We start from the raw sequence: 14,750 nt of genomic DNA on the forward strand, positions 1-14,750 counted from the left end.
ATATATTTATTGAGTACTGGACAAAAAGACAAAAGTTGCTTATGTAACATCTTCTACTCAAAGTTGCTTATATAACACCTTCTACTCAAAGTTGTTTTTATATATTATATAACACCTTCTACTCTAGACTGGTATCCAGTCTGATCGTGATAGGGGGTGTTGGGGTGTTCAGGCAGGTTGTGCCTTCGGGGGCTCTAATAGCTTCCCCCGCCCAGTGCAACAGACCGTCCCAGTAGGAGTGTTACGCTAATAAGAGACAGTATGCTTGGGGAAGGGCTAATCAATCTCTCGTGAAACACAACCGGGAACCCTATGTGAGGCGGGCGGGACAGAGCTCTTCCGGCCCTGACCACGATCAGACTGGATACCAGGCTACTTCTATTCAAATTTGCTTACATAACACCCTCTAATTGCTTACATAACACCTTGTAATCACCTTCGCCTCCCCTTTTACGTCGAGCATATAAAATTGCGAAAATGTCTACAAATTATCGTCCTACTGCGTTTCTTTAAAACCTAGTCAACATTCCTAATCCTATACTTACATATTATTCAACGCCCTAGATAGGCCACCTTGCCTGATGCAAGTTGTGGCAAAAAATGGTCGAACGTATGTTACGTAACGCGTGCCCCCCCCCCTTTATTTCCAACATACAACATTGCAAAAATGTATACAAATAATCGCCCTACTGCGGTTCTTCTTCCACCGAAATTGTCAAACTATTCCCCTCAACATTACAATACTTTGCTGTAAGTGTCAAAGCCTTACCTGCTTCCTATAATGGTTTTTCTCTTCACGTAAATCGGAACTCGGACAGCTTTGTCCTTCTGCAGTTCCGTGAGGTCAGAGGTCGTTAATACCTGGGTCAAAGTTGAAATTAGCGGCCTGATTACCCACGTAGTACATTTGACGTCGGGTGGCACGTTACGCTTTTCTCATGATGTCAACGTTTACTCTCCAAGAAGAGAGTAAACGTTGACATCATGTTAGCGTGTTTTTAGACTTTTTTATCGGGGTTTCTCTTTTGCACTTGATTTTCTTTTCCCAGTTGGGTTTGGTGGGGGGAAAAGCCAGTGCAAAAGAAAAACCCCGAATATTGTAATTGATTTTAAAGATGTCAGATGTAAATTAGCATAATACTTCAGACTCTACTATGTATTCAGTAAGTCTGCTTTTTGCTAATAAAGTCATTATCATTATTGCCAACGTTCTGTCTTTAAGACGAAACAACCCTAACAACGTAACACGCGTCTGACTTTTGTTTTGATCTAATGTAAAAGAGATTGAAGCAGCAAATAGCTAGTACAAACTCTCAGACCCAGAACTGTTCGATGTACAAAGAGCTCGATCTATTATATGACAAAGCAGACTTAGCTGCTGGACGATATGTAAGTTTTCCGATATTAAGCTGTAACATATATACCGGATGTTATACATGGCCAAACTGTTTTCTTATACCGTTGATGCTATTGTATATCACAACTAAATTCACAAGTATATGTAGTGTAAGTCTGACTTTATTATTATACTATAATATTCTTCAAATTGCTAAGAAGTCGACAATTCAGCCATTTAGGCAACCATAGACTTTTAACCTGTATATGTTTATGTGAATAATAATGATAAACTAGTCATCATCATTATGTTAATCCACTCATTTAATGGTGTTAATTACAACTTATGTACATGTACAACAAGCTTCGATATAAAAAAACATGTTGTGTTTTCTTTCTCAAAAATATTCAATACTTGCACAGAGCACATTAGGCTGGCTAATAATTTTTCTTGTAACTAAACCATAGTTTTACAGTGATAACAAATACAGCGGACAAAAGTGACAGACTATAACACATAAGGAAAATCTTTTGCCTATGGCTTGCAAATATTATACCTTATAATCAGTAATCTAGCTATCCTAAATGTTTTCAAACTTATTGTGCCGTATCCGTAAGCTTGGTATTAAGATAGAGAAACTATACTTAAGACAAGATTATGTACACTAAATGTCACTACGAGATGGTCACAGTTGCAGAGTTGGTGCCTCCGTGTGAATTTTTACATGTTGAGTTAGGGCAGACTTAGAGGCTGCAGAATAGCTACACTGGTCACACTTGTAGGGTTTTTCTCCTGTATGTGTTCTCATATGTTGGGATAAGTGTGGCTTTTGAGTTGCCCTGTAGCCACACTCCCCACACATGTGGGGTTTCTCGCCAGTGTGTTTTGCTTTATGATTATCTAAGGTGGATTTTCGTGCTGCAGAATAGTCACACTCCTCACACCTGTAGGGTTTTTGGCCGGTGTGTTTTAATCTATGACTATCTAAGGTGGATTTCTGTGCAGCAGAATAGTCACACTGGTCACACTTGTAGGGTTTTTCTCCTGTATGGGTTCTCATATGTCGGCATAAGTCTGACTTGTAAGCTGTCCTGTACCCACACTCCCCACACATGTAGGGTTTCTCACCAGTGTGTTTTAATCTATGATCATCTAAAGTGGATTTCCGTGCTGCAGAATAGTCACACTGGTCACACTTGTAGGGTTTTTCTTCTGTATGGGTTCTCATATCTTTGGATAAGTGTTGCTTTTGATTTGCCCTGTACCCATACTCCTCACACATGTAGGGTTTCTCACCGGTGTGTGTTGCTAGATGTTTGTCAAAGTCAGATTTTCGTGCTGCAGAATAGTCACACTGGTCACACTTGTAGGGTTTTTCTCCTGTATGGGTTCTCATATGTCGGCATAAGTCTGACTTGTAAGCTGTCCTGTACCCACACTCCCCACACATGTAGGGTTTCTCACCGGTGTGTTTTGCTTTATGATCATCTAAGGTGGACTTCCGTGCTGCAGAATAGTCACACTGGTCACACTTGTGGGGTTTCTTACCAGTGTGTTTTCCTAAATGAATGTGTAAACTAAATTTCTGTGCCGCAGAATAGTCACACTGATCACACCTGTAGGGTTTTTCTCCTGTATGGGTTCTCATATGTCGGGATAAGTTGGACCTCTTAGTTGTCCCGTATCCACACTCCTCACACATGTAGGGTTTCTTACCGGTGTGTGTTGCTAGATGTTGTGCTATTGCATTTTCCCCATGCCTTTCTCCTGTATGGCTCACAGTAAAGCAAGACTCGGGAGTTGTCCTAAAACTGCTCTCCTCACTCTCCAAGGGTTTGTCTCCAGTTTCGTCCATCTCTTTTTTACTGTTTGGAAAGAAACAGAAATCCAGAATAAATTAGGGCTGAAGGATTACTACTTACTTTTTTTCTTCGACTGTAAAAGTGTCAAACCTTTGTGGCAGTACGTAGAAAGCCTCTCCTTATGTAATCACGGTTACGGTGTGACATTTAATGTACATAATGTTATGTTTAGCTATTGTCCTACCAAAGTGTTGAAATCTAAATACATAAACAACTTGATATTAGTAGTAAAATACACGATTTGTCAGAGCGAAGTCCTCAGGAAATATTTTGAAACCAAATCATATCTAGAAAAAAATCGTAACCTTAACAAATCATAACGTTACTCTGAGGCCACACCAATTTAATTTCTTGGTTAACAGATTCGCCGCTTCATTTTTTTCTGATTTGCAAATAAAAATAAAAATTCAGAATCAACTGTAAAATGCTCATATTTTGCCCTGAACAGTTGAAAACTGTCCTTTTCTTAATACTTGTTACAGTCATTCCATCTTTCAATGCAATCGTATCATTAAAAGTTCAAAATTCATTGTTTAAATTTTGAACAGCCTGGTGTGTTGACTTCATGGCTCCTATCGTACCATTTTGGGCCATAATAGGATGCCTAGGCCTGTTTTTATTTTTTCGCCCGCTCGCTCCATTATTTTTCTAGAAAAATCCGTTAACCAAGAAATTAAATTGGTGTGGCCTGATCTTTCTTCCACAGAAGGGATCTCAATCCAGATCCCAAAGAACCTTTCTGAACAGAGCAATCTCCATCTGGAATGCTCGTCCTAGCGATACCAACCTCTGGACTAGCCTGGGTTCCATCCTGGTTAGTTTACGTCCGCTCCCACAGTCGCTACCACCAACCAGTGGGGTCGTGTGGCGTAGCGGCAGCGTCCTCGACTCGGAACCAGAGGCCCCGGGTTCGAGTCCTGACATGCCACCGATCTTGTGCCCTTGGGAAAGGCACTTTACACGACTTTCCTCACTTCGCTCATGTGAAAATGAGTAATTGTACTGTCCCTGTGTTGGTGGCGGCATTAATATAAGTTGAAAAAACTTGAGTGAGCCGTCACCACGTCTTGTGATTACATGTTTCGGAATATATATACCACCAACCAGTGGTAGCGACTGTGGGAGCGGACGAAAACTAACCAGGATGGAACCCAGACTACCTCTGGACAACACTTGATGAATATTCGTCGACAACTTCTTAGTAAAACCGTACGAGTTCAATAGAATTGTATTGACAATGTCACTATAGTGCACAATGTAATCATAGTAAACACATGACTACTAGGCATAACAGAATTCATACCTTCTTAACATTAGGCCGCAACATCTGTTATGTAATAGTACGTTAACATGACAATGTATTTACAGTAAACCCATGGTGACTAGGCCAGATTGCATAGCTTGTTAACATTATGTAACATCTGTTATGTAATACTAATAGTATGTTTATCTGAAGTGTAACCGACACTGTTAACTGTTACTAATAATTTGTTTATGTTATTGTTGTGAGGGCTAGCCCTTTATAATAGCCTCCGGCTAGTTGGGCAGTCCTGGCTGTATATATTATGTCTTATACGGTCTAATAAATCAAATCAAATCAAGGGTCGAACGTATGTTAGGTTTGCCCCCCTCCCCCATTATTTCCAACATATAACGTTGCAAAAATGTATACAAATAATCGTCCTACTGCGGTCCTTCTTCCACAGAAATTGTCTTAAACTATTCCCCTCAACATTACAATACCTTGCTGCAAGTCTCTAAGCCTTACCTGCTTCCTATGACGGTTTTTCTCTTCACGTAAACCGGAACTCGGGCAGCTTTGTCCTTCCGTCGTCTCGCGAGGTCAGAGGTGAACGCCTTTTGGGTCAAAGGTGAAGTTTTCTGCCTTATTACCCACGTAGTACATTTGACGTCGGTTGGCACGTTACCCCCAACGACGTCTGACTTTTGTTTCTGATATCATATGAAAGATAGTTTTTAGGGAATCATTCAATGAATGTCAAGCCAAACTGTTTGGTCTGAATCTTGACTTCTGTGTTCCATATTCCATTCCATTCGAGAAAAAAGGCAGCAAAATATGTTCAAGGTACATAATGATTTAATTGTTTAAAAAGAAAATGTTAGTTACAAATATTTTCTGTTTAAACAATTAAATGATTTAGAACTAACATTTTCGAAGTTATAGTTACAAATATTTTCTGTTTAAACAATTAAATGATTTAGAACTATAACTTCGAAAAACTACAAAATAAAAATAACTTTTACTCGTATACAACATAACGTCTTCGTTTTTACAACTGTAAGACTACTTACTACTCTCCAAGCAGAGGTTTGGGTTTGGGGGGTATTTTTGGCGTGTTTTCAGGCATTTTTGAAAGGGGTATCTTTTTTGCACTGGAATTTTTCTGCTTTCACCCAACAGAAAAATTCCAGTGCAAAAAAGAAACCCCAATAAAAAAGCCTAAAAACACGCCCAAAATACCCCAAAACCCAAACCTCTGCTTGGAGAGTACTACTTCCTACTGTTGGAAACTGAGGTTAATCAGTCATTTTACACTGATGCAAATCAGTACAAATATCTTAATACGAACCAAATGCTAGTTTACAGAGTTGACATTAGTCAAAAGTTATTTGTTTGCCAAACAAACCGTTAACATGAAATCAATCACATTCATTCCAACTCAACACTAACTGCTGCTTTTCAACTACTGTGTACAATCACTTACCAATGTTACTTACTGATTAGGCATATATACAACATTTGATCAATACGACCAAGTTTACTGTTCTAAAATTAAGAATCTGGTTAACAAATGATGTGTTATTTTCCAAAATATATAATTGATAGTTAAAGAAAGTATATTTGTCTGGCTAAGAATTATTCTTGTAACTAAACCACAGTTTTACAGTGATTAAATATGCAGTGGACAAAAGGCCTATGACATTTCCTAAGGAAAAATTTGCAAAAAAAAATTATACAATAAATGTAACCATAATCTTGATTTGAAGATACTAGTAGAGAAACTATACTTAAGAGAAGATCTTGCACACTAAATGTCACTACGAGATAGTCACAGTTGCAGACTTGGTGCCTCCGTGTGAATTTTCATATGTCGAGTTAGGTCAGACTTGTGTGCTGCAGAATAGTCACACTGGTTACACTTGTAGGGTTTTTCTCCTGTATGGGTTCTCATATGTCGAGATAAGTATGACTTTTTAGTTGTCCTGTATCCACACTCCCCACACATGTAGGGTTTCTCACCAGAATGTTTCAGAAGATGTTCGTCTAAGGTACCTTTCAGTGCAGCAGAATAGTCACACTGGTCACACTTGTAGCGTTTTTCTCCAGTATGGGTTCTCATATGTTGGGATAAGATATGTTTGTTAACTGCTCTGTATCCACACTCCCCACACATGTAGGGTTTCTCACCGGTGTGTTTTGCTAGATGAATGTCCAAGTGAGCTTTTCGTGCAGCAGAATAGTCACAATGGTCACACTTGTAGGGTTTTTCTCCTGTATGGGTTCTCATATGTCTGGATAAGGTGGACTTCTCAGCTGCCCTGTACCCACATTCCCCACACATGTAGGGTTTCTCACCAGAGTGTTTTGCTAGATGTTTGTTGAAGTTAGATTTCTGTGCAGCAGAATAGTCACACTGGTCACACTTGTAGGGTTTTTCTCCGGTATGGGTCCTCATATGTTGGGATAAGTTGGACCTCACAGCTGTCCTGAACCCACACTTCTCACACATGTAGGGTTTCTCACCAGTGTGTGTTGCTGCATGTTGCTCTAAATGAGATTTCCGTGTTGCAGAATAGTCACACTGGTCACACTTGTAGGGTTTTCCTCCTGTACATGTATTGGTTTTTTTGTGTTGGAATAAGTTGGACTTCTTAGTTGTCCCGTATCCACACTCCTCACACATGTAGGGTTTCTTACCGGTGTGTGTTGCTAGATGTTGTGCTGATGTATTTTCCCCAGGCTTTTCTCCTGTTTGGCTGTTCACAGTAAAGCAAGACTCGGGAGTTGTCCTAAAACTGCTCTCCTCACTCTCCAAGGGCTTGTCTCCAGTTTCGTCCATCTGTCTTCTCTATTTGGGTGGAAAGAAATGAAAATCCAGAATAGATTTCTACAAACTTGAAGCCTGTCTGTAAGAACGTGAATTTTTTATGTGTCTGGCCGCATGCATAATCACAGGGGAGATTGGAATCAAGGGGAATCCGGAATTCTAGTTACTCTGATCTTTCTTCCACAGAAAGGATCTCAATCCAGATCCCAAAGAACTTTTCTGAACAGAGCAATCTCCACCTGGAATGCTCCTCCTAGCGATACCAACCTCTGGACAACACTTGATGAATATTCGTCGACAACTTAGCATGAAAGTTCATCTGTGTTGGTATATAACATTATGGAAACAGTTAAACTTTACGTAACCAACACCAAGTGAATTGGGACTTACCCCAAATTTTTGACTGACTCCGTCAGCCTTGTTCACAGAATGGACCCTTCTACTACAGCTTCCGGGACGTGACGTCGGAAACATGTGATTGCAGCAGAGGGTCATACGTGGCAGATAACCTATGACGCCCCCCGTCTCTGTTCACTGTTGGACAGTCGACAACTTCTTAGTAAAACCGTACAAGTTCAATACTTATAGAATTGTATTGACAATGTCACTATAGTGCACAATGCAATCATAGTAAACACATGACTACTAGGCATAACAGATGTCATACCTTCTTAACGTTAGGCCGCAACATCTGTTATGTAATAGTACGTTAACATGACAATGTATTTACAGTAAACCCATGGTGACTAGGCCAGATTGCATAGCTTGTTAACATTATGTAACATCTGTTATGTAATAGTATGTTTATCTGAAGTGTAACCGACACTGTCAACTGTTACTAATTTGTTTATGTTCTTGTTGTGAGGGCTAGCCCTTATAATAGCCTCCGGCTAGTTGGGCAGTCCTGGCTGTATACATATGTCTTATACGGTCTTAATCTTAATCAAATCAAGGGTACTAGAACATATGTTAGGTTTGCCCCCCTCCCCCTTTATTTCCAACATCTAACGTTGCAAAAATGTATACAAATAATCGTCCTACTGTGGTGCTTCTTCCACAGAAATTGTCTTAAACTATTCCCCTCAACATTACAATACCTTGCTGCAAGTCTCTAAGTCTTACCTGCTTCCTATGACGGTTTTTCTCTTCACGTAAACCGGAACTCGGGCAGCTTTGTCCTTCCTTCGTCTCGCGAGGTCAGAGGTGAACGCCTTTAGGGTCAAAGGTGAAGTTTTCTGCCTGATTACCCATGTAGTACATTTGACGTCGGTTGGAACGTTACGTTTTCCACATAATGTGAAAGTTCTGCGTTGCAAACCGACCACCTTAACAACATAACACGCGTCTGGCTTTTGTTTCTGATCAAATATGAAAGAGAGATTTTAGGGAATGAATGTCAAGCCGAACTGTTTGGTCTAAATCTTGATTATTGTGTTTTATAATTACCTCACCACCTCGGACAATACTAGTATTCCATCCGAGAAAAAAGGCAACAAAATATGTTCAAGGTACATAATGATTTAATTGTTTAAACAGAAAAATATTTGTAACTATAACCAAGGAGCTTCCATCACCTACAAAATAAAAACAACTTTTACTCGTATACAACATAACGTCTGCGTTTTTACAACTTTAAGACTACTTTCTACTCTCCAAGCAGAGGTTTTGGGGTATTTTTGGCGTGTTTTCAGGCTTTTTTATCGGGGTATCTTTTTTGCACTGGAATTTTTCTTTCACCCAACAGAAAAATTCCAGTGCAAGAAAGAAACCCCAATAAAAAAAGGCCTAAAAACGCCCAAAATACCCCAAAACCCAAACCTCTGCTTGGAGAGTACTACTTCCTACTCTTTTAGAAACTGAGTTAAGAAGCTGTATGAATTCTCATGTGTCTGGATAAGTCAGGCTTGCGAGCTGTCCTGTACCCACACTCCCCACACATATAGGGTTTCTCACCAGTATGTTTGACCAGATGTTTGTCCAAAGTGCATTTCATTGCAGCAGAATAGTCACACTGGTCACACTTGTAGGGTTTTTCTCCTGTATGGGTTCTCATATGTGAGTATAGATGGTCCTTTCTATCTGTCATGTATCCACACTGCTCACACCTGTAGCGTTTTTCTCTTATATGAGTCTTTTTATGTTTGGATAAGTTGGACCTTAGACCTGTCCTGTACCCACACTCCCCACACATGTAGGGTTTCTCACCGGTGTGGTTTAATACATGTTGATCTAAGTTACTTTTGTATGCAGTAGAAAAGTCACACTGGTCACACTTGTAGGGTTTTTCTCCTGTATGGGTTCGCAGATGTTCGTATAAGTAAGACTTTTGAGCTGTCCTGTATCCACACTCCCCACACATGTAGGGTTTCTCACCGGTGTGTTTTGATAGATGAATGTCCAAGTGGGCTTTTCGTGCTGCAGCATAGTCACAATAGTCACACTTGTAGGGCTTTTCTCCTGTATGAGTTCTCATATGTTTGGATAAGGTGGACTTTTGGTTTGCCCTGTACCCACACTCCCCACACATGTAGGGTTTCTTACCGGAGTGTGTTGCTACATGTTTGTTCAAGTCAGATTTCTCTGCTGCAGAATAGTCACACTGGTCACACTTGTAGGGTTTTTCTCCGGTATGGGTTCTCATGTGTTGGGATAAGTGGGACTTTCTAGCTGTCCTGTACCCACACTCCCCACACATGTAGGGTTTCTCACTGGTTTTATCCATGTTCACTTGTTGTGCTGCCGCCTGGTCTTCAACATTGCTTGTTTTGATGTCACATTCAATATGGGAAACCCCGGTGGGAGACCCATCACAGCAGTGCTGACCAACTCCAGTGGGAGACCCTTGTCCTGCCGTTGCCATGTCCAGCTTAAAATGAGAAAATGGAGAAATCATGGAGATTTGCAGAAAATAATGTATTTTCTCAATTAGGCTATAAGTATAACGTTATACAACTTTAAATGATGCAAGGATATAGCTGTCGTGACTCAAGCTGTCGGACCCAATATACGTACACACCCACACATACACACACACAAACTGACACACACACACACACACATACACACACACAAACACGCACTCACATACACACACATACACACGCAAGAACATACATTCATACACACACACACTCATACACAAACTGACACACACACACACGAAACACACACACACACACACACAGACATTATTTTTACTTATAGTTTACAATGACCATTCGAGCACACTCATTTTCACCACAGTAGAGTAACGAAAGTCGTGTAAATGCCTTTCCCGAAGGCACAAGGTTGGTGACTAGTGCTTGGCAGGATTCGAACTCGAAACCTCTAGGTTCTGAGCCGAATGTTCCTCAAATACGGTACAAAACCCCACATTGCGTTTTTTACAATCCAGTTAACATTTGATTACTTCCATATTATTCCACGTGAGGCCACTATGAATGATGCAGCATGACGTACAGTAAGTGGCGAGGGTCGAACGTATGTTTGATTTCGCCCCCCTCCCCCTTCAATTTCACGATATTCACATCCCGAAAATGTCTACAAATTATCATCCTACTCCGGTTCTTCTTCCACAGAAATGGTCTTAAACTATTCCCCTCAACATGAGTATACTTTTCTGTTCGTTTCTAAGCCCTACCTGCTTCCTATGACGATTTTTCTCTTCACGTAAACCGGTCGGACAGCTTTGTCGTTCCTTCGTCTCGTGAGGTCAGAGGTGAACGCCTTTGGGTCAAAGGTGAAATTGAAGGCCTGATTACCCGTGTAGTACATTTGACGTCGGTTTGAACGTTAAGCTTTCCTCATAATGTCAGCGTTCTGCGTTTAAAACTGACCACCCCCAACGACGTCTGACTTTTGTTTCTGATATCATATGAAAGAGAGATTCTTAGGGAATGAATGTCAAGCCAAACTGTTTGGTCTGAATCTTGATTTCTGTGTTTTATGATCAACTCACCATCTCGGACAATATTCCATTCAAGAAAAAGGCAACACAGAAGGAAACATTTTGCTTAAACGATTTAATTCTTTTAAATAACTGTAGATATATCTCAGGTAAAATTTCCAGTTTTGTAGTTGTTTTTCGGAGCCTACCTACCTACCTTTTAAGCAACCTATTGTCTACCTTTTCACTGGCGTAAAATTACTTCCTACTGTTAGGAAAGAAGAAAGAAACTGAAGCACATCAGTGATTTTACACTGATACAAATCAATACTATCAGCTTTTGGGTTTTATCCTAACAAATCCTAAAAGTTTAAAGAGTTGATAGTCACAAGATATAATTGTGTTTGTAGGACATATAGGCAAACACTTCGTGACAGGAACTACTAGTAGATACACAGGAAATCTAAGCTCGTACACACACAACACTAACGTCTACATTCCAACTACTGTGTACAAACACAGCACTAATGTCTACCTTTCAGCTTCAACTACTGTGTACAATCACTTACCGATGTTAATTACTGATTATGTATTTTATATTATCCAATCAATACTATAACGTTTACTTTTCTCATACTACAATTGTAGATTGTAGCTAAAATACATTTTTTTGTTCAAAATAATTGATACTACAATATAGTATATGGGCTACGAAACTAAACGCGTAATTTTATCGCTTTATCGACGATAAATGCTCCGCGGAACTTCATTAGCAGTGTGTTTTGCTTTATGATCATCTAAACCGGTGGGTTTTTCTCCTGTTTGTTGGGCTGAGTCAGACTTGTGAGCTGTCCTGAATCCACACTAGCCTCCCAACAAATGCTGGGTTTCTCACAATGGTGCTTTTCTATATGTCGGTCTAAATTATTTTTCCATGCTGAAGAATAGTCACACTGGTCACACTTGTAGGGCTTTTCTCCTGTATGGGTTCTCATATGTTGGGATAAGCAGGACCTTACAGCTGTCCTGTACTCACACTCCCCACACATGTAGGGTTTCTTACCAGTGTTCTTAGCAAGATGGTGAAATGAAGTGTTTTCCCCAAGTTTTTCTCCTGTTTGGCTGGTCGTAGTAGAGCAAGACTCGGGAGTTGTCCTAAAACTGCTCTCCTCACTCTCCGAGGGTTTGTCTCCAGTTTCGTCCATCTCTCTTCTCTGTTTGGGCCTAAAGAAACAAAAATCCAGAATGAATCGAGGCTGAACGATTTATAAAAATGTGGCTATATTAGATTTGTATGTGTCTGGCCGTATGTATATATGAAATGAAAACACACACCAGAAAATATTGTAGTGCAGTGGTATCTTGATATGACTGTTTATGGTTTGGATTTTGCCTCTAGTCTATATTTGGGCAAAAAGAAACAAGAATCCAGAATAAATCAGAGTTAAATGATTTCCAAGAATGTGATCTAACTACATTAGATTTTTATGTGTTTGGTCGCATGCATATATGGAATGAAAAACACACACACACACACACACACACACACACTCCCGCCCCCCCCCCCCCGTTAACAAAAACAGCAAAATTATACAGTTATTCTTATCACTTAAAACACTGTTAGGAAACCAGGATGCTAGAGGTACAAACCTGTGTATGACAAGGGTGTCGAATCATACGCTAGCTTCTGTCTGGGTGCAGGGAGAGGGAGGGACGCCACAACCTGGAACAGCATATTTTCTTTACTTGTAAAACACTTGCAAAACTCGTTGATGTAACTTTTCCTCGTCACCCCAAAGCAGTAAGCTAGCCTGACATAAAATTATGGTAGCCCCAGATGTAGTGATGAGAACTAAAGTAGGTATTAGGATTGTACTCTCCAAGCAGAGGTTTGGGTTTGGGGGGTATTTTTAGGGTGTTTTAGCCTTTTTTTATCGGGGTTTCTCTTTTGCACTGAATTTTTTTTCCACTAAAAATTCAGTGCAAAAGAGAAACCCAGATAAAAAAGCCTAAAAACACGCTAAAAATACCCCCAAAACCCAAACCTCTGCTTGGAGAGTATTTAATAGGATTGCCAACGCGCCCACGCATACCTTAGTAATAGAGAACAGATGTCTTACCCTCCTACAGTCACTGTATATGAACAGAATACAGTCATGTGAAAAGTCCATTCGTGTGAGAGTGATCATTAGAAAACACTACATCAGAGACGGTACTCCGGTTTGAAACGGGACAAAAACAGATTAAGGGGCCCTACAGGGGTTGCACGTATGTTTGGTTTCGCCCCCCTCCCCCTTCATTTCTACCATTTTCATATCCAGAAAAATCGTAAAAATTATAATCTTGCGCTGATCCTTTTCCACAGAAAGTACCTCAAACTACTTCTCTCGTTATCAGAATACGTTTCTGCCCGTTTCTAAGCCTTACCTGCTTCCTATGATGGTTTTTCTCTTCAATAATTTAAACCGTTATTCCGGCAGCCTTGCGTCCATCCGTCGTCTCGTGAGGTCAAAGGTGAAGGTAATTTAGGTCAAATTGTCTGCCTGATTACCCACGTAGTACATTTGACGTCGGTCGGCACGTTATACTTTCCTCGTTATGTCAACGTTCTGCGTTTCAAACCGACCACCTTAACAACGTACTACTGACCCTTGTTTCTGATCTAGTATGAAAGAGATATTTTTGGAATGAATGAAGCCAAACTGTTTGGTCCAAATCTTGATTTCTGTGTTTTATTAATGTTACTCAAACAAACAGTGGATGTTTTCAAGGAATTCACAGAAATGACAATGATACATTATACAGCACAAAATGCAACAATGTAACAAAAGTGTTGTCATGTTTGGCAGGGTATGGCAAGTTATAGTATGTACACTCACTCTCATTATACATTTTTTTTAATATTAGTTTCTTGCTTTAAGCTAAACCACAATACAAGTGACTACAAATGAACAGAGAGTAAAGTTATGTATATATGTACTTTACACAAAATGGTTACTTTTAAAAACGTTATTTGTACGAAAACAATCAGAATAAAACAACTATAAATTTTTTGCTAGTCCTATGATCACCAACATTTCTACAGTGAAAAACAAACAAAACAAAAGGTAGAATTTAACATACAGTATATTGATACCTAGGCCCTGAAACTATTTGGTCCAAAAACTATCTAGACAGTATTAGGTCACACCAAGTAAATTTTATGGATGACGTCCTTTGGAGACCCTAAATCTAATGCGAGAGGGCGAAAAAAAACAAGAAGGGCCCTAAAAAACAAGATGCCTGGATTAGAAATATACTAAGAGACGACAAATGTTAGGACACAAATTGAATGAGGTGACACAGTGTAACAAGCAAGAAATCTTTTATTCATCATCAAAACAGCAATAAATCAGGTGGAACAGTGGACAGTGAAAAATTTTCTGTTATTGACAGGATGGTCCTGTCAATAGACACTTCCTTTGTGTTACGGGTTTCACATCAATCTGGTGATTTGCGGCACTGTCGTGACTCTTTGGTCATAGTTACAGGAAGCGGAATTTCTTGGGTTTTTATTCAAGGAACAGGCCAAAATCAATGCGCGCACGGACGTCATC

General features: G+C 39.9%; 2 protein-coding genes and 1 pseudogene across 2 annotated transcripts; all 3 read right to left on the reverse strand.

The window, feature by feature from the left end:
* Positions 1–1,649: 1,649 nt before the first annotated feature.
* LOC109461589 (zinc finger protein 525-like) lies at positions 1,650–3,198 on the reverse strand. Its single transcript, XM_019757968.1, has 3 exons — positions 2,915–3,198; positions 2,365–2,842; positions 1,650–2,280 (listed from the first exon to the last, which is right to left on the reverse strand). The coding sequence occupies exons 1-3, from the start codon at positions 3,189–3,191 to the stop codon at positions 2,022–2,024; spliced, it is 1,014 nt and encodes a 337-aa protein (XP_019613527.1). The 5' UTR covers positions 3,192–3,198; the 3' UTR covers positions 1,650–2,021.
* Positions 3,199–6,306: 3,108 nt separating this feature from the next.
* On the reverse strand, positions 6,307–7,655 carry LOC109461593 (annotated as a pseudogene).
* A 1,387-nt stretch (positions 7,656–9,042) lies between these two features.
* LOC109461590 (zinc finger protein 239-like) lies at positions 9,043–13,681 on the reverse strand. Its single transcript, XM_019757969.1, has 5 exons — positions 13,582–13,681; positions 12,805–12,877; positions 12,218–12,378; positions 10,909–10,994; positions 9,043–10,134 (listed from the first exon to the last, which is right to left on the reverse strand). Exon 5 carries the CDS (start codon positions 10,126–10,128, stop codon positions 9,130–9,132), a length of 999 nt encoding a protein of 332 aa, XP_019613528.1. The 5' UTR covers positions 10,129–10,134; positions 10,909–10,994; positions 12,218–12,378; positions 12,805–12,877; positions 13,582–13,681; the 3' UTR covers positions 9,043–9,129.
* Between the last annotated feature and the right edge of the window lie 1,069 nt (positions 13,682–14,750).

The sequence above is a fragment of the Branchiostoma belcheri genome, unplaced genomic scaffold (genome assembly GCF_001625305.1).
Source record: "Branchiostoma belcheri isolate BF01 breed outbred unplaced genomic scaffold, Haploidv18h27 scaffold94, whole genome shotgun sequence".
Taxonomy (NCBI): Eukaryota; Metazoa; Chordata; class Leptocardii; order Amphioxiformes; family Branchiostomatidae; genus Branchiostoma; species Branchiostoma belcheri.